The sequence below is a fragment of the Benincasa hispida genome, chromosome 10 (genome assembly GCF_009727055.1).
Source record: "Benincasa hispida cultivar B227 chromosome 10, ASM972705v1, whole genome shotgun sequence".
NCBI classification, from domain to species: domain Eukaryota; kingdom Viridiplantae; phylum Streptophyta; class Magnoliopsida; order Cucurbitales; family Cucurbitaceae; genus Benincasa; species Benincasa hispida.
Genome location: NC_052358.1, coordinates 49503048 through 49526502, shown reverse-complemented (window position 1 = coordinate 49526502; position 23455 = coordinate 49503048). Strand labels below are relative to the sequence as shown.

Below are 23455 nucleotides of genomic sequence, written 5' to 3'. Positions count from 1 at the left end.
ATCATTGGGGTCAGAATCATGTTAGTAAAGGAAAATAATTATTCTATTTAAACCACACATATAATGTTTTGAAGGAAAAATTCACTTTTCAAATATGATACAAAATAGACAATAATCTTGTATCTGTTGTACAATACCAGTCTCTTTAAAAAATTAAAACCCTTATTAATGGAAAAAAAAAACGATGTGTGGAAGTAAATTTTGAGAATTTATTTGAATCTACTAAAGAGATGATTATTGTTTTTTACTCACTTGTATATGAGACATTTGGATTTCTTTTAAATTTTCTAAAGGGAATAAGAATAAATAATATTTATGTATTGTATATAGTACATCTATGTATATTATACTTAAAAGTAGACATGTTTTCCAAAAAATTCAATGCTTGATGCGAAAAATCAAATATGATAATAAAAGATTTTGGAAAAGAAAATAATATTTTGCCGCATGAGCAAAATTTACAATTGATATACTTTATTTTTCTTTAATTTAGTAAATTTGGAAGGTATATGTTGTAATAGATATCACTTAAAAAGATTGATAATAAAAATAATATATGGTATTTATATACTATATCTATTGACTTCAATGGGCAATGCATATGAAAAAGTTATGTTTTTCTTTTTAAATTGTACTCACACATATTTGTGTAGTTGAAATATATACAACAATGAATCTAAAGTTCATCGATCCAAATATACGTTTTCTTTGACATTATGAGTCATTTTAGGTCAATAATCAAAATAATTATTGAAAATATACATTGACATCTATTGAAGAATTAAAAGATTCTTATAAATTGTCACATGCGACTTGTTCTCAAAAGATTAATTATCAAACTCTCACTGGTTAAAATTGAAATTGAACCTCTTCTACTTTTGAAACAGATTTATGGTTATACATCTGGATTTATTGATCCACTAAGTGAACTATTTCAATATTTTATGATTTTTGTTAGCGCATTTAGTTAATAGTCACATATATATGCTTATTATTTTGTTTTGATATTGCTAGTGAGTTTGCATCCCAAATATTTGATAATTAATTGGGATAAATGTTGAATATCCTATCATTTATGTTCAAATAGCAAAGCTTTTAAATCTATATGAGATCATGTTATTGTATATGCTCTAAGTCAATGGCCTATAAGCTTATGACCAGAAGCCAAATATATTTTATGTTCAGTAAATGTTTATATATTTCATGTGTTTAAATTGATCCACAACATCAACTAAGATGATGGAACAACTAAAATTAGTTCTCAAAAGCGGTTATGAATCTATGTTGAAATTGATTTCACATCAATTAATAAATACTTTGAACTTCTGACAAATGTTATATTTACTACACAATTTGTTATTTGTTATTAATGAGACAAAATTTCCAACATTAGGGGAAGGAATTAAGAAGAAGTTGGAAAAATAAGTTGAATGAAATGTATATGTATTGTCTCATTTTGATCATATAGATAAATTTGAACTAGAAGTTCAAAAGATAATTCATTTGCAAAATATTGCAAATCAAATGTTAGATGCATTACAGAATATATCTCATCTAAAATTGATATCCCAATGTAACAAGTTGTTAATAATAATGAGTCTGCAACACGCCTGAAGCATGATAGACAAATGGGTTCCAAAGATAAAGATCCTTAGAAAAAAAAAATAGTAAAAAATAGTCAATAGTTAAGAATATGGATATTCCAGAAGAAATCCTAAATATGAGTACTCGTGAGAATCTTGAAGTAAAAGAGGATAATAAATAGATCTAGATAAATTAATTATATGTCATGACAAGAAAAGATGAATCTGTACATTTTTACATACAATGTTGCTCGTGATATTATTTATGAAAATGAGTATTATATACTCATATATATTGAAAAAAAAATATCGAGACGTAGAAATGATTGACTTATGTGGAAAGAAACGATCTAACAGAAATAAATTTATTTTTTAAATCGTGAGAACTAATTAGCTCAAACATAGATTAATGTCAAACATGTGGTGATATAAAGTGGCTCTATATGTGTGAGTGTGATGGCAGTTAAACAAGATGATTACGAATTGGCTTCATCTCTACAACGCTCGAGACTACGCTCTTCCCACCAGTACTGACTTATATAGATAAAAGTACTCGCGCTCTCTGCAGCTACCAAGGTGTCGTGAGTTATCGCTGCTGGAGATAGAAACGAGTTCTCTCATCTTATATATAACCTTGAGGTTTCTCTCTACGTTGCAGACTAATAATACGCTCAACATATACGACTTATGTCACAAATACGCTCGCGCGCATTCCTCACGCTGGCCCATATATTCTACTCATGAAAGCAATACACCGTGTGCGCGCCTCGCGCTATCCTCCTCTCTTGGTCACGTATTTTGTGTATGCGGATTAAAGAAGCGACTAATATACACGATACTATATCCTCACTCTCGCTCTACAGAGAGACAGGAATGGTTATTGATTATAATGAGACATATTTCCTCCATATTTCGCGTGTGGGCATGTTCACCAATATATTACAAGAGATTCTATTCGCTGACGTGTATGTTTCGGATAATTTGGAACTAGCACACGCCTTTCGTTAACATTACATCTTTCACTCGCGTGAGTGTGATTACAGTCAAATCGCTCCCTCCTACATCTTCTATCCCTCTCTGATAATAATATAGTGATCCGCTACTGATATGCGCTCTAACGAAATACCAAATTCATTTTATTTTATATATATCATATATATATATATATGTATTAACTATATATATATATTAAACATATGTTATATTTTTATTTTAGAATTAGTTTACATGGATTTATTTTATTCTCATAAATCTAACTGTGGTCTAATTGATTGTGAAGATGCAAGTTCTTATCAAACCCATAAGAACTAGATCTTAAACAGATTACTTAATACATAGAGTAAAATTTTTATATTATGGCAGTTATGAAACATATCATAACAATTACTTAAATCATGTTAAAATCTTAATGATGTAAGAGGCTAGCCAATAGTGTTCATATATGAAGATGCTAAAGCATAAAGTATCGATATCACTATTCAACGAATTTTTTCAAAAGACAACTTGGAAAACTTATTGACGAAGGTGCTACCTACAACAACATTTGAAAAGTTAACACATGACATTTGTATATGACAACCAACGGTATCAAGTGATGTTTTCATGAGGGGGAGTAAATGTGTGTTGTACTCTTTTTCCCTTGACTATGGTTTTGTCCCATTGGGTTTACCTAGCAAGGTTTTTAATGAGGTAGTTATTGAAGTATGAATGATATACTCTTTCCTTCATTATGTTTTTATCCTATTGGATTTTTTCTAGTAAGGTTTTAATGAGACATTTATTTTACATACTATGGATATCTAATGGAGAGTATTATAAATGTAGTATTGTAGATATCCATAACTTACTTATATTACAACAAACCCGTAACTTTCATAGGTTATCCAATCCCATAACCTCCCTCATTAACTTTTACCTTGTAACACTCCATTATGTCCTATAAATAGGGTTGTAAGATGCCTTTATAGAGTACACCACATTTGAGTCTGATATTAACTTTCTGCTTCTTCACTTTTACTTTCCTCTCTTATCTTGTATTCATTGTTATTTTATTTTTCATATTATTCTTATTTCATCACATAATTCAAAATTTACTAATGAATTTGACAATGTATTAATTTCACCTCACGAAAGTACAAACTTACACAAATTTTCACTTAATATTCAATGTTCGCTAACTCACTTAAGTAGATGTAACGGCCATTGTTCTTTAAAGTCGTCAATGTCCTCTTTAACATGTGTTTTTAAAATTCATTAAATACACGTCCAAATATCTTCTTAACAATTTCAAATGAAATCTTCAAAGGGAAAAAAAAAAAAAAAAAAGTAAAGCATATCATAATTATTCGAGTTTAATGTAAAGATTGTATTGCTTTTCTAAATTTTTTAATTTGCTATCCGATGAAATTGAAACTTCATAATAAAAAATTGATATATATTATGCGATACTCAATAAAAATAAATAAATAAAGAATAAGAATTCCATACCCATTGTTGATGCCAAATTTTGGCAAAGGAAAAATGCATTTGACTTTCACGTGACATCAACGGTAAATTTATAATTTGGGGAAGAGAGGACCTGCAAAACGAAGAAAAATGATTTTGATGCCTAAGTCACTAAGAGAATTGAATAATAGAGAAGAAGTCACAAGTTTTTAGATACCTCTTATGGAACCATAATGGTGTATTTATATAAGGGATTTAATATAACCAACTAGTATTAGGACATAATCCTAAATAAGATAGGTTGTCTTTCAAACTAAACGGGTCAGGGTGTGCATTTGGTATGCCTTGTTCATCAAATTTCGAGACTCGACCTCGACCAAGGTGTTGGCTTTTTTGTCCTTAATTTCAAATTTAAATAATTTTAATTAATTAATTAATTAATTAATATTTTGATGATAGCAAATCTGCTTTTATTTATTAACAATTTGAGTGTTTTGAAGTGTCCATTGTGTAGAACTTGGAACAACAAAGCAATTTAGATCATTTAAATCGGAGTTCAAACAAAGAAAATATGGTCGAACCAAACTTAATGGAAAATCCCGAGTTGATGAAGTGGATAAATTTTTCTCGTCAAAGTGAACCAACTGAAAAGTGTCACTTGGAGTAATGGAGGAGTACACATGATAGACTTTTGATTTTTTGATTGGTTTTTAAAACAAAATGAATTTTAAAATAAAACGAATTTAATATTATATATGTTTATGTCTAACATCTAGTTGACTTTAAATTAAATGAATGTAATATTATATATGTTTGTGTCTAACGGCTAATTAACTTTAAAAAGGTTATGTTTATTTTTATTTTTAATCTCAACCATTCAATTTTCTTTTACAAAGATTTAAAGATCCAAATTGAATTTAATTTTCACCTACTTCTCTCTTTTTAAACTCATCTTCTTCTCCAAATTTTGACGATAACTTTCATTACTTTTTAATCCTCCATAATTCAGCAAGCCACCATTGTTGCTCTCTCCGAGCTTCAATTTTACTCTTTTCATTTAATTCTTGAGAAAGATTTATTGCATTATGAGGATTGATTTGTTGAGTACTACAAATTTGTTGATATACTCTTTGAGAGAGTTTTTCTCATTTTATTCTTCATTTTTAAATTCATTGTAAGGGTTGCTCTTGATCCTGGAAAAGGAGAAGTTATAACGGTTTAATCCTCAACCATGAAAATGATCGGAGTTTGTTCTTACACCTGGAAAAAGAATGTTGTAGCAGTTTGAATCTAAGTCATAGAAAGAATCAAATTCGTAGTGACATATCCAAGAAGAGCTTGGAAAGTAGATATAGGCCGGTTGTGCCGAACTACTATAAAATTCTCGGTGTCAATTTCTTTATCCCTCTCCTATTTAATTTTTTTCAATTAATTTGTTAATATATTTCATTGCATAAAGTTAATTGGTACAATTCGTTCTTGAATTTATTTATGTCAACCTCTTGATTATTTTGGGATATTAGATGGTTGAAATTCTTGTTTAAATTAATTGTTAACAAAAAGTTTATTGATTTATTTAATTGGGCCTACATTAGTAAAAAAAATTCATTAGATTAAATTAACACTATTTATCCTTCTAAGGTTGTCATACCAGTCCAACACAAGGATGGGCCGAGGAGGTTGGTTTGGCATTTTGATCCAAAACATTATTTTTTTCAAGGCCCAAACAGGCCATAGTAAGCTCTGGAAAAGGTCCCTCAACATTATCATGGTCAAGGCTGAGACCGAGGAGGTTGGTTTGGGCTTTCGATCCAAACCATCATCTTCCCAAGACCCAGATAGGCCATTGTGTGCTCCGATCATCAAACATAGAAGGTTGACTTCCCCCTCATCCTTGGCCAAGGCGAGGCCAATAGGCTATTTTGGCTCAAAGTCCAATTAGCTCTTTTCCAAACTTATTTTATCCTCTCAACCGAGTTGTTTGTCTATTTGTTATAGTTCTCTTGACACTTTCCTTGTTATGATGCTTTTGCCTTGATTCTAGAATTCACTCGTAACACCCATTACCAAGTTCATATGCTCAATAACTTGAATTTGTTAGTATTGCTTTTTTTTTTTTTTTTTATCATGATGATGATTATTATTATAGATTCTACATTTAATATATATATTATATATAATAATTCGAGTTTAACATGGGTGAGCTAGATTAGGAACTTCAAGACATATTTTTATCAAAATGCAATATCTTTAATTAGTTTAACTATTTACTCATCATAATTGATTTTTTTTTAATTTTTTATTTTAAATTCAAAAACAAAATCAATTGAATCAAATTAGCAATAAAGAAAGGAAAAGTAAATCATATTTGATTTTATTTTTCCTTCCCATTATTATTGTCATTTTCATTCTCATCAAAATGCAAGAAAAACATAAATGAATAAGATATATGATTGTTATTCATTGATATTTGATTATTTGATAGTTGAAATTAATTAAATTGAAATGAAAATCAAAATTCAATCCACTTTTTTAATATCCCACCACAAGATAGAAGGTAAAATTCAAACATACAACTCTGGAAATGAGAATGTCTCAACTTTTAGGACTAGTAATGGATATATGTAACACATAATAATTAGGATTAATTTATACAAATTACCCCTAAACTTAGGGCATGATTCAAATATACCTTAAAATTTGAAAAGTTTTATTATTATATATATATATTTTTTTAGTACACTTTTATTTTTATTAGACATGTTTTATTTTAACACGTATAATTAAAACATGGATTATGTATACAGGTTAGTATTTTATTATATTGAGTTATTTTATTTTGGGCTATATTATGTGATCTACTTAATTAAGACCCTAGATTCCTAATTGAGTATAGATTTAATGGATAGAAGTCTTAGGGTTTAGTGGGAACATTAAACTAGTATATAAAGCGACCTTAGGGTTATAGTTCCAATATACCAAAACAATGCACACTCAGTCTCTTTATAATCTCATCTAAGGTGAGATCCCACTTAAGACATACAGAGCTGTGGTTGAAGAGACAATAATTACCTTGTAGTTACCATCATTCTTACAATAGAATCCGGTTTATTATTTATTCTTGACAGTTTTGCATGAATGATTATAAGAATAAATCTTTTTAATATAGATTATAAGAAATTTTATCTAACAATTTTACTCTTGAATGTTGTTACATTTGTCCCAAAAAAAATATCCTTGAAGAGTTCTTTAGGTGAAATAATTGCATGTTACAGAATATGCCAAAACCTAGGAAAATATGTCTAAGATGAAAGCTCAAATAAGTCTGGGACTAACTAATCATTGAGTGAATCAGGTTTAATCCTAACTTGTGTAGGGTAAAAAAAAAAATCATTTCATCCTAATCCTTAGATTAAAAAAAAAAAAGTAAACTCGAGTCATTCTCTCTATAAAGACATTATCACAAAAATGATTTAAATGATATATTTTAAGATGAATAAACGGTGACAAGAACTTAACCTTCTATATAGTTGACAGATCTAACTATTATGCCAAAATGAAACCTTTTAAAAGTTTAGGTGATAATTGGAACATCAATCAAAGATATTTTTATAATTTAACTAATAATTGTCAGTCTACTTAAAAATCTAAACCCCTAAAAAAAATGCCAAACAGAACATGCACATTCAGATTTGGACACAAAAATAATCATGGGATGGTTGTCATAAACAAATGTCTCAAGCTTTTGGTTCTGTTTGAACTAATCATCAATCATGTGTTGTTGCCTTCCACAATCTTAATAAAAGAAACTATTTTTTAAAACAATCATATACTTAAGAATAAAGGGTAGTTCTGTATTTCAAATAATCATGGGATGGTTGTCATAAACAATATTGTTTAATACAAATCTTCCACCTTTTTCTCTCTCTCTTTATGGACTCACAGCTCATAGCTGAATTTATGGAGCACCATGATGACATTGAAACCAATTGACTTTATTAAGTTTAAACTAAAAGAACATAAACATAAAATGTTTTTCTTTCCTGAAATAATATGTTTTTTGGGGAAGTGTTGGGTAAGTTAGTTAATAATAAGGTGCCATGAAAAAGAAAAGGAAAAAAAATGGGTGGATTGGATTAGATTTAGCCATTGGCTCCAACAGAAAGAGGATGTAAAAATGGGAACTTTTGTTTATTTTTCTTGTAAGACTTTGTCAATGGTTGATGAACCAAAAATCTCTCTCTTGATTCTCCCAATCTTAGCTGTCTCTTTTGGAGGCCTATTTTGAGTAAACATTTCTTCCTTTTATCTTCCTCTAATTCCCTCATGCACTCTTGTCAAAAGGTATTTTCTCTACCCCTCTCTTATTCTTTTCTTCTTCTTTCTTCCTCCCTTTGCAACTTCGTCGTTATCGACGTTGTCCTCTTCCGAGTCTCGTTCTAGATGAGGTCGAAGCGAGAATGGAAGAGAGGGAGCAATATCGTCGTTGTTGTCATCGTAGTCTTCTTCTTTTGCATCCTCTTTTGGATCTCATTCTGGACGAGGCCAAAGCGAGAACTAGAGAGAGGGAGACAATATCTTCCTTTTTGCTTCTCTTCCTAGTTTTCTTTGGGAAGATAGAGCGAAGAGAGGACACAACTAATCATCTCATTTTATAGATTTCTTTTTAATTTGTCATCTTTGATTTTTTAGAGTTATGAGTCTTTCTTTCTTCTTGCACCATCTGCTTTCTTGTCATTGTAAACCACATATGTGTGTGCTTGTGTTTGAGATTTCTAATGTGGTCTTAATGTGTTTTAACATGGAAGGTGTAGGCACAAAGAGAGAGGGCTCTATTTTTTGGAGTTATATAGCCATACACACGTGCTGGATTCTCCCACCCTTTTGATCCTTGTCTCGACCGATAGCTACCTCGCTTAGGATAGCAAACCATGTCTGACACCATGTCATCCGGCCCTCTCGACCGACCGAACAAAGGTATGCTTCAATACCATATCAAGGCCGAAGCGAGGAAGGAGAGAAACAAAAATGAATCCCAGTTTGCTATATATATCATAACGGAAAAAACTTGGATGCAGCCTACAATAATAAAAATCTACCAGTGGGATACAAACTGCACCTAATCATTGCACTATCGTTATTTTACTATGACTTATGGTGTAAGTTTTTTTTGTTATCGTTATAGGTGCCAACGAAGTTGAGATGTCGGAGGAAGAGAGGAAGACAAGACTTGCGTCTCTTAAGCAGAGAGCAATCAATGCCTCGAACAAATTCAGGCATTCAATGAAGAAGAGAGGTAGGAGAAATAGCAGCAGAGTGATGTCGATTTCTATCGAAGACGACATCGACGCCGAGGAATTACAGGCAGTTGATGCCTTCCGCCAAGCTCTGATATTAGAAGAACTTCTGCCTTCAAAACATGACGACCATCACATGATGCTCAGGTTCTTGAGAGCTAGGAAGTTCGACGTTGACAAGTCTAAGCAGATGTGGTCTGACATGCTTCAATGGAGGAAAGACTTTGGATCTGACACAATAATGGAGGTTAACAACTCAAAATCTACATTTTATGCCTCTTTCTCTTATTATAAACTAAACTCAAAATCTTAAAAAAGCTATTAAGTAAATTCAATTTTCCCTCCTCACTTGTGCACTTGAAAATTGATACGAAATCAAGTAAGTGAACTATGGTATGAAACATGATAGGAAATAACACCGTTCGTAGATTCGGATTCCAAACTTTTTGCTAGGATATCAAACAAATTAAGTACTAATTATAGTCGATATTGTTAAACAAATAAGTTACGGTAAATGTAATTTTCTTTTTGTAATGATTACAGGAGTTCGAATTCAAGGAGATAGACGAAGTGTTGAAGTACTATCCACAAGGGCACCACGGAGTTGACAAAGATGGACGACCAGTGTACATTGAAAGACTTGGACAAGTCGATTCCACCAAGCTCTTAGAAGTGACAACTATGGATAGATATGTCAAATATCATGTCAGAGAGTTTGAGAGGACCTTTGTTTTGAAGTTCCCTGCTTGCTCCATTGCTGCAAAGAAGCACATTGATCAGAGCACAACCATCTTGGATGTCCAAGGAGTGGTATGTCTTCAAAGTGTTTGGTAACATTTCAGTTTCTTGTTTTTCTTGAAAAGCTTTAATGGTAATGGTGGAATTTCCTTGCAGGGACTCAAAAACTTCAACAAATCTGCTAGGGAACTCATCCAGAGACTACAAAAGATTGATGGTGACAACTATCCAGAGGTATCCTTTTGAAAAAGTTTCAAACTTTTACAACTTATTTGATATAAATTTGCTATATACCCTTTTGAAAGGTTGATTTGCTAAATGGGGCTTTGTTTTGTTTTGTTTTGGTTATAAAAGACTTTGAACAGAATGTTCATCATCAATGCTGGATCTGGATTCAGGCTTCTGTGGAACACTGTAAAATCATTCCTTGACCCAAAAACCACAGCCAAAATCCATGTTCTTGGCAATAAGTATCAGAGCAAGTTGCTTGAGATCATTGATGCCACGTGGGGTTTTCTCTTTTTGCTTTTTTTTTTGGGGGGGGGTCAAATGAAAGAAAAAAGATATTTTTTCTCATTAATGAACAGACAGAACTAAGAATTATGGGTGTGTTCTGTTTTGTATTGTGATTTTGTTTTTGTTTTCTTGTTTATTATCAGTGAACTTCCAGAGTTCTTAGGAGGTTCTTGCACCTGCACTGACAAGGGTGGTTGCATGAGATCCGACAAGGGACCATGGAACGACCCGGAAATTGCCAAGGTAACCATTCGAAGTACTTTTGTAGTTTCTCTTTTGTACATTCAAGAGTATAAAACTCTCAATCACATCGTACATCACATAGGCAATAAATAAAAGGAATTAACTAGATGTAAATTGTAAAAACTGTCAATAAATTATGGCGGTAATTGCAATTACACCCTTCAAACTTTCCATTGTAAAAATTGAGTCTTTATACTTATGCAAGTGTTAAAATGGACTCTCAAACTTACATAATTGTAGAAATTGTAACAATCGTATAAGCTTATTATTCGGAGGTCCAATTTCTACAACAATTATAAGTTTCGAAGTGCAATTGCAACTACCACCATATCTTAGGGGTGGTTTTACAATTCGCGGAATTTTTTTATTTAGAGGCAAGGACTAAATGATGAAATAATTACAGATGGTTCAAAATGGGGAAGGGAAATGCAGGAGAAGGTCATTGTCCAATGTTGGAGAGAAGACCATTTCTGAAGACGACAACACAGCAAGCACCAAGGCAATACAACTCTTCTTCTTGTTCTTCTTTGAATCCTTTAAATTTGTCTTCATCTTTTTCATTTTTTTTTTTTCTCTAAGTCAAATAAAAATTTGCAGAGAAGTGGTTCATTCAACTCAGAAGCAGCTCCTGAGGCGGCGGCAGCAGCTGCAGCAGAGTCTAACATGTCACCAAAGCAAGCAAAACTGTCCCCTGTTATGGAAGAAGTAAGTTTCCTTCACAATTTAAAACAACCCCATTTAAGAAAAAAGAGATTTTTCAATGGAAAAATGAAAGCTTTTTGAGTTTCTTTTTGCTGTTTTTGATTGTATATTTTGCAGATGCATGTGGCTCAAAAGTTTGGTTGTGGGTATCAATATGACAAGTTCATTCCTGTAGTGGATAAAGCTGTGGATCCAAGTTGGGCACTTTCAACTGAGAAATACACTTTGTCCAAAGGTATATAATATAAATTCTATCCCTGTTTCTTATTTCTCGTTTCTTGTTTTCACAAGTGGATATACGATACAAAAGATGCTTTATAAATATGTAGGACAATAAATACGAATACGATCATAATTAGATCACAAGATGTAAATCACGACTTCTTGCACTAAGATTTTCTCGAAGATCAAACATTAATTATGAGGAAACTTATGTTTCTGTGATGGATATAATTACAGTAGGATATTTAATTAGTTCTTAGTATATATAAAAAGTTTGACATGCATTATATCCATTTAGTCATAACATTTCTATATGTATCTTTAGCAAATGAAATATCATTCAAATTCGAGAGAATTATAGGCAATCAAATTAAAAAATCATTATATGGATTGAAACGATTAGGACGAATATAGTACAAGAATTCAAGTGAATATTTATTGAAAAAAGGTTATCAAAACAATTCAATTTGTGTACGTGTTTTCATTAAAAAATTACAGTTAGGATTTGTTATTGTAGTTATATATGTTGATGATTTAAATATAATTGGAACTCCTGAAACACGAACCCGATCAAAATGACGGTAAATTGATAGAATGTTCTATGGGGTTGAACAGACCCATTTGCAGTGCATGAAAACTACAAAGTCCCAGAAGGGTTCAGCAACCAAATAGTTGGAGGAATAATGGCTTTGGTAATGGGAATAGTGACTATGGTCCGGCTAACTAGAACCATGCCAAAGAAGCTCACTGAGGCAGCCATCTATAGCAGCACCGTCTACTACGACGGTTCGATGGTGAAACATCCGGCGCTACCGTCCCCCGCTGCCGTGCCTCTAAGCGACTACATGACCATGATGAAACGCATGGCCGAGCTCGAAGAGAGGGTCAACGTCCTCAACATGAAGCCCGCCGCCATGCCCGCCGATAAGGAGGAAATGCTCAATGTTGCTTTGGGCAAAGTTGAAACTTTGGAACAAGAATTAGAAGCAACCAAGAAGGTGAATACAACATCTCATACTTTGATATCTACTAACCATAAATTACAATACAAAGCCTTTCATTATGATGAAACGCATGGTCTTTATTGAAATTCTTCTACAGGCACTCGAAGAGTCTCTTTCTCGAGAGGCAGAACTGACCGACTACATCGAAAAGAAGAAGAAGAAGAAGAAGATGGTGGTAATGAAGCTATCTAATCATCTAATCTTTTCAAAAACTTTATGGTTTTTTATTTTTTTTAATTTTTTTTTTTAATTTTTTTTTTTAATTTTCTGATTTAATTTGTGTTTTTTTTGGATTATGATTTTGCAGAACCCCTTCCGCTGGTGAATGTGATTATTATTATTGGTGTTACATTATATAATAGGAGCTTGGAGAAATAACTCCAAAAAAAGATAATAAAAAAAGAAAAAAAAAAAAAAAGAAAGGAAGATATAAAATGAGAGAAAGGGTTTCTCCCTCCTCTTTCTCTCTCTATCTCTATTACTCTCTCTCTCCCCTTTTCTCTCTGTCCAATTGGTTGTATCTTTGGAATGTAATTTGAGACATTGATTACTTGGTATTATCACATGAATCAATGTGTTTTTGTATATTAAATTTTTATTTTTATTTTTATTTTTTTTTGTTTTGGACTTATAAGAAGTTATATATGATGTCAATCCCGGGCGTATGCTCAGTGGATCAGACATTTATTATCTTCTGTAAGATTGAATGTTTGATATCTATTTATTCTATATTATTGTTGAACTCAATTCATGAAAATTAAAAGTATATATATATTTGCATGCAACTAATGTTGAATTTCGAGTTAAAAATATATAAATACAAGGTAAAGGATATCCTTCTGTTTCCAAATTAAAATTATTTTAAATAACAAAACTACTGAAAATATTTACAAATAATAACAAAATATTACAGTCTATTTATAATGGACCACGATAAAATGTAATATACTACAATCTATGTTTATCATGACACAAATACATACAGATATTGCAAATAAACAGTGAAATTTTATTATATTTATAAATATTTTGATTCATTTTCCTATATTTAAAAATAACACTTAAATTATTCTAATCATTTTATGTTTAGAAAGTTTCAATTTTAAAATTTTATCATCAAAATAAAATATTATTTTCCATGAATTAACTAACAAAGCCAACTGTACTAAAAAAATACTCTTCTAAAAATAATTATTAAAGAAATAGAAAATAATTTAATAATTTAATACTCCCAAAAAAAAAACTCATATGGTCCATTTCTATCTTCTTCTTCGTTTTTTTTTTAAAAAAAATAAGAGAAGTGTAAGGATGACCCATTTCACAAGAGAAATTAAAATCGACCTATTGTATTAAAACTTATAATCAAATCATTGTCTATGTGTACTAATACTTGACTCTTGCTCTACTTAATTTTATTTCCTATCTTTTTCTTTACATTTTTTTAGTTTCTTTTCCTCTCAATGCACCAAGTAACGAGTAATGAAAAAAAAATTATATTAATGAATTACAAAAGGAGGGATTTTTCTTTTTAAAAAAGGAGCGATTATTCTCGAGAGCAAGAATTGAGTATTAATAATGTGGTTGATTCTGTAAATTCACTTTGTGATGATACAAGCAAAAGATTTAAAAAGTATGGTTTTTAAAATCTAGTTGGATTTTATGTACCTTATGAAAAGGGACATCAATCAATACCAAAAAAAACATTCAAGTTTTTTCAAAGTGCAGTAAGTTATATAATTAGGAGTGTTCAAAAAATTCGAGAACCCAACCAATTCGAACTAACCAACCCAATTATTATAAGTGAATCAATTGAATGCAAAGTCTAGTTAAACTTAATTCAAAAATATCATGTAAAACATAAAACTATTTCAGTTAAACTTTTAAATTGTTATAGGTAAATCGATTAAAATCCTTTATTAGGTGGTTAAAATCACTTTTTTTTCATATTTATTCATATTTATGATCATTTGAAACAGATTTTAAATGATTAAAATAATTTTCCAAGTGATTTAGACTACTTTTAAACTTAGAATCACTCCCCTAAATCTGTCATAAGAGTAAATTTGAAAAACATTCTTATATGCCAATTTAATTGAGAGTTTATATTATTGATTACTTATTCTTAGGAGTTTAATTGAAAAAAGTAAAAATCCCATGTGTGATAGATTAATATAATTATTAATTTAGAATTTAAATTGAGACATTTTCCCAACATAGACTTTGTAATAAAACACTTGCTTTTTGATTTGATTTGCTTACTGTTACAGGAAATACTCATAAATAAAACTGCCTCAAATTGATTACATTATTATTTCATTTTTTGTGTCTACTATAGTAGAGGCGCTGAGTTACCACACCCAAAAAAGAAACACACTGATTAGTTTTATTGGACCTATAGATAAAGATACAGTTTTAATTATAAGTTCCATGACTGCTATTATGCTTATAATCTTAGAGACCCTTTAAATCAACTGTGGCATTCCAATTCATTTCGATGAAGGTGAAAAACACAGAAAATCTCTTACTGCATAAACATCATATATATATTCAAAGCTTCACATTGTAATTTCTTCACACAAACTATGCGCATGCGTTTTTCCTCCTCATCGGAGACATAATCACATCATTCAAATATAAAGTCAGTCAGATCAACGGCGAGCAGCAGACCTTTCAACTCCGAGTCATAGCCGATACACGACAAGCCAGCTGCGCTTAGCGAATCCTCCTCTCTTTCCCAAGACCAAGATGCATATTACCAGCAAAATTTCTTTTTCTAATGAATGAAAGGAACATACATCAATCAGGAAACTAGGTTTCATTGCTAACATGGAGGAAGAATGAGCAGAAATATATATATATCAACTTACCCGCAACTTTGCTTCCTCTTGGCTATCGATGTAAGCTAGCAGTTCTTCTTGCCTCATCAAAGCTTCGTGCAGAGCCTGCTTGGTAAAATTGCGACTTAGAGTACACATTGATACAATATAACAAGCAACCCATATGTGAATATAAAAAGAAGCGAATGGAGCAATACTTTACAAAGGAGTGACTAAATAAGCCATAAGTAAAACATTCACATTTCAAGAGTTCAGGCTTCCAAAACTGAAAGATAAAAGAGTAGAGGAGTATACCTTCTTGGTAGCAATCAGCTCTGCTTCCAAGGCATCAACACGGCAAACAGCAGCATTCAACAGTTCCTCTTTCTCATATGGCATTTCAGATGGTTTTGATTGGAGCGTATCAACCTTCTCCTCCAGCTCACCCAGCCTCTTCATTAGATTAGAGAGGAGTTCTGCTTCTGTAAATTTAGCAATTGGCGAAGGGGAGCGATTCTCTTCGGTGGCTGTTTTATCAAGGGATGACAATCCTGCAGTGTTTTGACTACCAACAGACAATTTCTTCCCACTTATCTGGAATGCCAGTGAACGGAGAAGAGCATAAATGGCTATGAAGAAGCCCATGAATACTACCAACATTCGAGAATGAAGTGCTTCAGGCGCTTTTTGAGTGTTGGGTGGTGGAAGAACCCCTACAATAAATAAAGAAATTTTAAATTCACTGGGAACTATTGTCTAAATCCTAAAATTACAAAAGAACATCTGAAACGAATTCCAGAAATTGACATCCATTTTATAGTAAAAAAGAAAGGGATTGGTCATCTTTGGCATAAGACCCTTTTTCACTATCCCATGGTCCTAACCAGTAAAGTATATCCAACCATCAGCATTGCTTTTTACAAACTGACTACTCCGACATGATTTAATCAATATCTTAAAATATGTCCAAAGTTATTGGCCCAAAATATGGTCCACAGGAGTTGAGATTGATCCAGATGGCCTTGCTAATGCTAACCTTTAGAGGCACTAGGTCGTTGGAGTGAAACTTGCTTCTTCCATCCAGCATCAACAGCTTTGTCGACCATGGGAACATATTCATCATACCCAGAGAAGCTAGCGGCAAAACCTCCTTTCCCACCAACTCTTGCCTGCGACAACCAAAGAAAAATTTCTTATAATATAACCTCAAGTCCACATAAAACCCCATCTTATAACTCGTCACATAAACTAGAATGTAGTGGATAGCACTCAAGAAGCTTTCCAACATTGTGAGGTTCAAACGTAGATGACTAACTTGAACACAAGTGCTACTCTTTTTTTTATTTAAAAGAGTTGATAAGTAGAAAGAGATGAGATAGCACAGCAGGCTTCTCATAGTCTCCCAAAACAACTCAAAACAACATTTATTCCCAGGCAACCACATACATTTATGAACAAGTGAAAACTTACTTCTTCTCGAACAGGAGTCAGCCGAAGATGAGAATAGCTCTTCATTGCTTTCGGAGAAGCGATGTCTTCAGCTTCAGATCCCGATTCAGCAGTTGATGTATCGCTGCCTTTCACCTTTATAAGACAGTAAAAAAGAGAGCAACATTTTAATGCTTTGTTATAGGATTAGGAATGAGAGAATAGGAATATCCCCAAATCAGAATAGTTTTTTCAAAAAATAGAAGGTTACCATTGGGTAATGTGGCTTAGCATACGCAACAACCTTCCCTTCACTATTTAGAACTTTTACAACCTGTCGGGCACGTCGTGCTTCGCCATTAAGAATCATCTGCCAAAAATGCACATTCAACTACCATCGCCCAAATTAAAACTAATGATAAAAGATCACATGTTAGAATGGCACAATCAACCTTCAAAATTTCCGGGTTTCTCCATGGCCCCTTGTCTGAACGAAGACATCCACCCAAATCTGCACAGTTACAACTTCCACCAAGGAATTCCGGCAACTCACTACATGACACATGCGCTTAATAAGTGAACTGTGTGTTTTATTTACAAAAGAAAAAAGTGAGGACATAATAGATGGTATCTGGAAAATCAATCATCACCATGTACCTGGAATCAATAATTTCAAGTAATTTATTTTGGTACTTGTTCCCGAGAACCTAACACAAATATAAATAGAGAAACAAAAGATGTCATAATCTGACAACATAAATGAATTCTAGAATAATGGCTACAGAATAGAAGAAAGGAAATTTACTACATACGTGGATTTTAGATGTCGTTCGGGGGTCAAGGAAAGACTTCACGGTGTTCCAGAGCATCCGGAATCCAGGACCAGCATTGATAATGTACATTTGGCTGAGAGTCTGTACAATAGTAAATAAATAAATATCATGTTCAACCTACATAGCTATATTGAACTCGACATACAAACAAAAAAAAAAAGCATAGAAAAAGTATAAACAACCTGATATTATTAAAGAAAACATACATTTACTTGATAAAGATCAGAATAAGAATGTTAAAAAGAGGAAAGGAAATGGGATTAAAAACCCAAGAAAAGCAATCACAAAAGTAAATAACTTCTTAGGACTGTGTAAAGAGGTATAGATACGTTATCCAATGTCTACAACACGATCATTTTGTATATTACGCCCTTCAAAAGTCCAACATCTCTTGTGACATTGAATTCTTTGTATAGTCTCTTATAAACAAGAAGCTCAAAGTCAAATATGCATATTAGCATATATATATGCATAAAGAAAGCGAAGAAATTTAGATGATATTAATTCATATTATCATTTCGCTTATCTAATAGTTATGTTCCAGCAATAATGTACGTGTTTTCCAAGAGTAATGCAGCAATGCTGAAGTATTTGAAGATATAATATATAATTTTTATAATTTTTCGTGTTGTCATTACAAAATTGTGAAGTTGCTTACTTCTGGGTAATTGTCACCATCAACTTTCTGCAGCCGCAAGATGAGTTCCCTAGCAGACTTTGTGAAATTCTTGAGGCCCTAAAGAAAAGACAAAAAAGTACAAGCTAAAATTAATTTGAATGGCTTGATCATGAACCAATCGAGTAATAACAAAAAACATCTAAAACCAACATACCACGCCTTGGACATCCAGGATTGTGGTGCTTGAATCTATGTGCCTCTTTGCAGCAATAGAACAAGCTGGAAACTTGATGGCAAAACTTTTCTCGAACTCCTGAATGTGGTACTTTATATATCGATCCATAGTCGTCACTTGCATAAGTTTGTTTGGATCCACTTTCCCCAACCTTTCAATGTAAACAGGTCTTCCTTCTTTATCCACCCCATGATAACCATGAGGATAGTACCTCAGAACTTCATTTTTCTCTTTGAATTCAAAGTCCTGTTGGAAAATTGCCGGCATATTAAGGTCTAAGGATAAAGATTTTTCACATATATTTTTTAAGAAAAGGTTGAACCTGTACTTACTTCACCTATTGTGTCAACACCAAACTCCTTCCTCCACTGAAGCATATCAGCCCACATATGCTTAGCTTTTTCAATATCAAATTTCCGAGCTTTTAAAAACCTGAACTGGTAATTGGAATATTACAGTCGTGTCATCTAGAAACAATATGATAAAATTGTGCAGCTTGCTAGAGGAATTAAACTTCGTCAAGTCAGGGTTATAGTGAAGTTGGAAAAGTGCTTTCTTAAGGCACAAAAGCTCCATTGATGATACTAAGTACAAGGCTCTTGCAAGCCTAAGTGACAGAGGGAATGATACTTTCTGTGTGAAAATAAAGAAAAACAGAAGTACTGGGATGATTAAAGAAACTACAGACTTCACTGCAGTGCAGGGGATGTAAGACCCGTGCTCGAGTCTGGGCATTATAGGCCTCCATGAACCTTTTACAGCAGGTGTGGAAAAATAGCCAACTGATAGAAATTGTGGCACAACACGGAGTTGAAAGATGCATAGAAAGCCTCAACTGCAAATGAAAGGTGCCAATAATCTAGCATGATTGAAGCTGTTTTATGCTAGAAGAAAGCAGATTCAATCAGGCTAGACGGTCAAACTGAACTATATCAATCTTTCTTTGAGAAGGGCATATGCTTTCTGCTTCAGTTATTGAATGATACATAATCCAATATGAATAAAACCAAACTCCAAGCAATTAAAGTGGTAATGGATTCTTTTCTAACCATACATTAGTGATAAAGTGAAGGAAGGAAAAGAAAGGACCAGTAAAATTATGAAGCACAATGATATGCACTAGGACAAAAGAAAGGTAACAGACCTCAACATCATATGATAATCATCATGTTTTTCTGGCAGTAATTCGTCCATTATTAGTGCCTGACGAAATGCATCAACAGCCTGCAGCTCCTCAACATCCCTAACATCCTCAATAGAAACAGAACTGACCCGACCATCACTTTTTCTCCTGCTGCTCTTCTTCTTGAGGGAATGTTTAAATTTGGAAGATGCATTTAGAGCTTTCTTCTTTATAGACCCAATTCTAGTCCTCCTTTCATCCTCCGAATTTTCAAAATCAGATTTTCTTTCTTTTCTTTCATCACTACCAGAGAACCCTTCAAAACCTACCATGTACAAGAATGCATAAATAAGAGCGTGTACAAACACCAAAAAAATTATAAGACTAAACAAGAAGAAATGCAGCAAGAAGACCTCCGAACAATTTACTACTTCAAATGCCAACTATGACCTTACTACATAACCTAACACCTAAAATAATTTTTTTCCAAAGGATGATTGACTCAATAATAGTAATATATAACCAAGCATTTGTCTAGAACATTGACAAAACAAAAACAAAAACAAGAGCACAAAATATCAGTATCCTCTCTGTCTCCGTCACTCCCCTCAACATGTTCTTTTCTATTAGCACAATAGTGGAAGGGGCGGCGAGCAGCATTATCTTTGCAAGATGATCCAAAATGCATGGTACAAGCAGGTGATGACCAGATCCTTTCCAGAATTTGAGAAAAGCATGGTAAAATCACCTCGAAGTTATATACACACTGAAGTTAAAACCACAATCAAGATGACATAATTACCATCAAATCCGGCCCTCTAAACTGAACAGCCAAGAAAGATTGTTATGTAATCTGTCTGGAATTTTCTAAATCACAATGAAGGCAGTAGACAAAAAAAATGTTTGCGACTTAAAAAAGTCAAATTTCACATGAACCAAACCTGCTCATGAAAAATTTATCTTTCTAGCAAAATTACCTTTGATCTGAGATCAAAATAAAAGATATTGACGAAACAATGACGATCTTAGGAAGGAGGTAATATGATAATCCGTAAGGCTATCTCACTTCAAGAACAAAACCACAAAGTAAAATTAGACAACAGAAAACACTCCCAACCGGTGTATGTACGAATTTTTCATGAACAACCCCCAAAGAAAGACCTCTTCCTCAATTAACACCCTTCTATTTCCTTTTCACCCAATTTAAGAGCAAACACGAAAACCAGACCAACATATCTTCAAAATGCGAGGACAAAAAACCCTCCAAATTGCAAAGAAAACAAAAAACCCACAAGACGAAAAGTAGGAAAAATCAAAGGAATTAAAAAGAAACTCACATGGTCTAGCGAATCGATCCAATGGTCCAGACATTCTCGGCTTACCAGAGACAAAAAATCAAGAACGCAAACAGAATCTCCCACCAATGGATCTTATCTCAAACCTCAAAATGAAAACACGCAAGCTTTGAAAGGATCAAAACCCCCCTTACATTCAGGTCCAGAAACAAAACCCTAAAAAAACGATCCCAACAGCCGCTCCGTTGAAAGAAACAAAAAAATGTGAGAGCTAGGGTTTGCGTTTCGGATGAACCCTCGTCGGGAAATTAGAAGAAGAGAAGGAGGAAGGAAGATTTCAAGCGGCCAAGAATCCGTCGGCAGAAGAGGAAGAAGAAGAGGAAGAAGATGACGAAGGATCCAGCTGCAGTAATGAATCAGTAATTAAATAATAAAAATAATAAGACAAATAAAACCCACCCAAAATTAATAATATTAATTAATTCCCATTTTACGTTTGAAAAAAGCGCCGATTAGTAAAAAAAGAACGGCGATAATAACAGGGAAGATGTAGGGGATGAGAGAGAAGGTGAAAAGGTCTTAATTTACGAGAATTGCTTCAATTTTTTTTTAAAAAAAAAATTGTCTATAAATTTTAAGATGATACCATTTTTTTTATTAAATTTTGAATTTAGTTTTCGTTTGGTCTGAGAGTATAATTTTATCTTTGAATTTTTTTTAATATACGTTTAATCGTTTGTATTGATTTTTGTTAATTAATCTTTAAAAATATATAATTAAATTTGGTATTTTCCTGCGCCCTAATCGTTATCATTTTTCGTTTTAAACAATTTCTAAGAGTGAAGATCATCCCTGCAAACCGCTCTAAGTTAAAGACTTTTTATTGGAATTCCTATAATTGAGTCATAAAAAAGAAGGTACATCATGTTATAATAGGCATTAGTTATCAATTATTTTTAATATTTCTTAATCATACTTTCATATCTTAAGAATCTATCATTCGAATGTGATATCAGTTTATTATTTACCTCTCCTAAACTTGGGTGTTACATTCATTATCAATTTAAATAATTTTCTAAATTGTTTGATTTACCAAAATATTTACAATATCGATATTTTATCGATATATCGATAGAATTAAAGTTTTAATATCAATAAGTACGTTGATATTTTGATTTGGCTAAATTATAAAAAATATCCTTGAACTTTGTGTTTTGTGTCAAAAAATATTCATAAACTTTAAGAAGTTTCAAAAAATTCAGAATGTCCTTATCCAGTTTTAGATGGAAACCGTTAATTGTTTAAAAAACAACATAAACTTTCAAATGTTTCAAAATACCCTTAACTTAAGAAACGTAAAAAAAATACGTTCACCATCAGTACATGAACAAAAAACGTTCATATCTCATTACAAAAATATTTTTAAAGTAAAAAAAATGTTAAAAATGCTCCTACATTTAATATGAAGTTTTCTTAACTTCGAAAAATCTAATCTGAAAACAAATTATATAGATATCCTCAATTTTTTTCATATAGATAATTTTATTTTTATCCTAATTCTCCAATTCTTAACTTCGACCAATTTTCTCATCAACTAAAATGTTAAAGTTAAAACACAAAATTTCCCAGTCAAAATTTCCAATTAAAACATAACGTAGTTCAACCAACATGGTGTTTATAATATTGACCTTGAGATATAAGGTTCAATTCCTCCACGTTACATTTTAATTATAATACTTTTTAAAAAAAAGATATAATAAAAAAAATCATATTTAACTATTAACACATTTAACTATAAACGTACAACTTTATTAAAACATTTGTGTCCTAGAATATGATTCATTTATTTTCATTTTCTTATTATAGTTCATATATGTACATATGTATTTATTTACTTATTTTTTATAAACAAATGTCAAACCATTAAAAAAAATGCATTTAATATCAAGTGAGAAGGAGGGCCCGCAAAGACCACGTGGCGGCGTTGATGAAGGAGGAATGCTTTGAATTCATTCGGCAATGATTTGGTCGCACCGCCGCGCAGGCCGAGGCGAGAGTGGCCCCCGTCTTTTACTTTTTCCTTTTCTTTTTCTTTTTCCTTTTTTTTTTAAATGAGAAAAAGATAATGGAGATTATATATATATAATTCACAATTCTTTGGGAGATTTTGACTTTGTATCTTAATTCTTCTAATAAATCATAATCATAATTATGAATTATCTTATTCCCCTTTAAGAATTATTATTCCCTCCCACGTTGTTATTTTCATTGTTTTTCCGTACTATGTAGTATATTTTTTTTCTTCTCTTTAATCACTTTTAAGTTTAATTCTTTTTCTCTTGTCTCTACACTTTTC

The 23455-nt window shown here is 32.1% G+C and overlaps 2 protein-coding genes across 2 annotated transcripts; one reads left to right on the top strand and one right to left on the bottom strand.

Moving 5' to 3' along the window:
• The first annotated feature begins 8241 nt into the window (after positions 1-8241).
• LOC120088165 (phosphatidylinositol/phosphatidylcholine transfer protein SFH3-like) lies at positions 8242-13313 on the top strand. Its single transcript, XM_039045276.1, has 13 exons — positions 8242-8372; positions 8837-9005; positions 9214-9572; positions 9869-10135; positions 10220-10297; positions 10418-10569; positions 10723-10822; positions 11226-11321; positions 11420-11527; positions 11642-11759; positions 12362-12744; positions 12848-12925; positions 13058-13313. Exons 2-13 carry the CDS (start codon positions 8960-8962, stop codon positions 13073-13075), a joined length of 1803 nt encoding a protein of 600 aa, XP_038901204.1. The 5' UTR covers positions 8242-8372; positions 8837-8959; the 3' UTR covers positions 13076-13313.
• A 1898-nt stretch (positions 13314-15211) lies between these two features.
• LOC120088164 (phosphatidylinositol/phosphatidylcholine transfer protein SFH8) lies at positions 15212-21522 on the bottom strand. Its single transcript, XM_039045275.1, has 14 exons — positions 21142-21522; positions 19826-20129; positions 19014-19113; positions 18661-18927; positions 18486-18563; positions 17807-17908; positions 17652-17701; positions 17447-17546; positions 17266-17364; positions 17037-17150; positions 16603-16735; positions 15882-16279; positions 15618-15692; positions 15212-15523 (listed from the first exon to the last, which is right to left on the bottom strand). The coding sequence occupies exons 1-14, from the start codon at positions 21173-21175 to the stop codon at positions 15503-15505; spliced, it is 1875 nt and encodes a 624-aa protein (XP_038901203.1). The 5' UTR covers positions 21176-21522; the 3' UTR covers positions 15212-15502.
• Between the last annotated feature and the right edge of the window lie 1933 nt (positions 21523-23455).

Coding starts and splice junctions, on each gene's coding strand:
- LOC120088165 (XM_039045276.1), top strand. CDS start 8,960: ATGTCTGACACCATGTCATCCGGCCCTCTCGACCGACCGAACAAAG. Junction 10,298..10,417: donor ATGGTGACAACTATCCAGAG/GTATCCTTTTGA, acceptor TGGTTATAAAAG/ACTTTGAACAGAATGTTCAT. Junction 10,823..11,225: donor ACGACCCGGAAATTGCCAAG/GTAACCATTCGA, acceptor AAATAATTACAG/ATGGTTCAAAATGGGGAAGG.
- LOC120088164 (XM_039045275.1), bottom strand. CDS start 21,175: ATGTCTGGACCATTGGATCGATTCGCTAGACCAT. Junction 17,151..17,265: donor CTAAGCCACATTACCCAATG/GTAACCTTCTAT, acceptor TGTCTTATAAAG/GTGAAAGGCAGCGATACATC. Junction 15,693..15,881: donor AGCTGATTGCTACCAAGAAG/GTATACTCCTCT, acceptor TTTACCAAGCAG/GCTCTGCACGAAGCTTTGAT.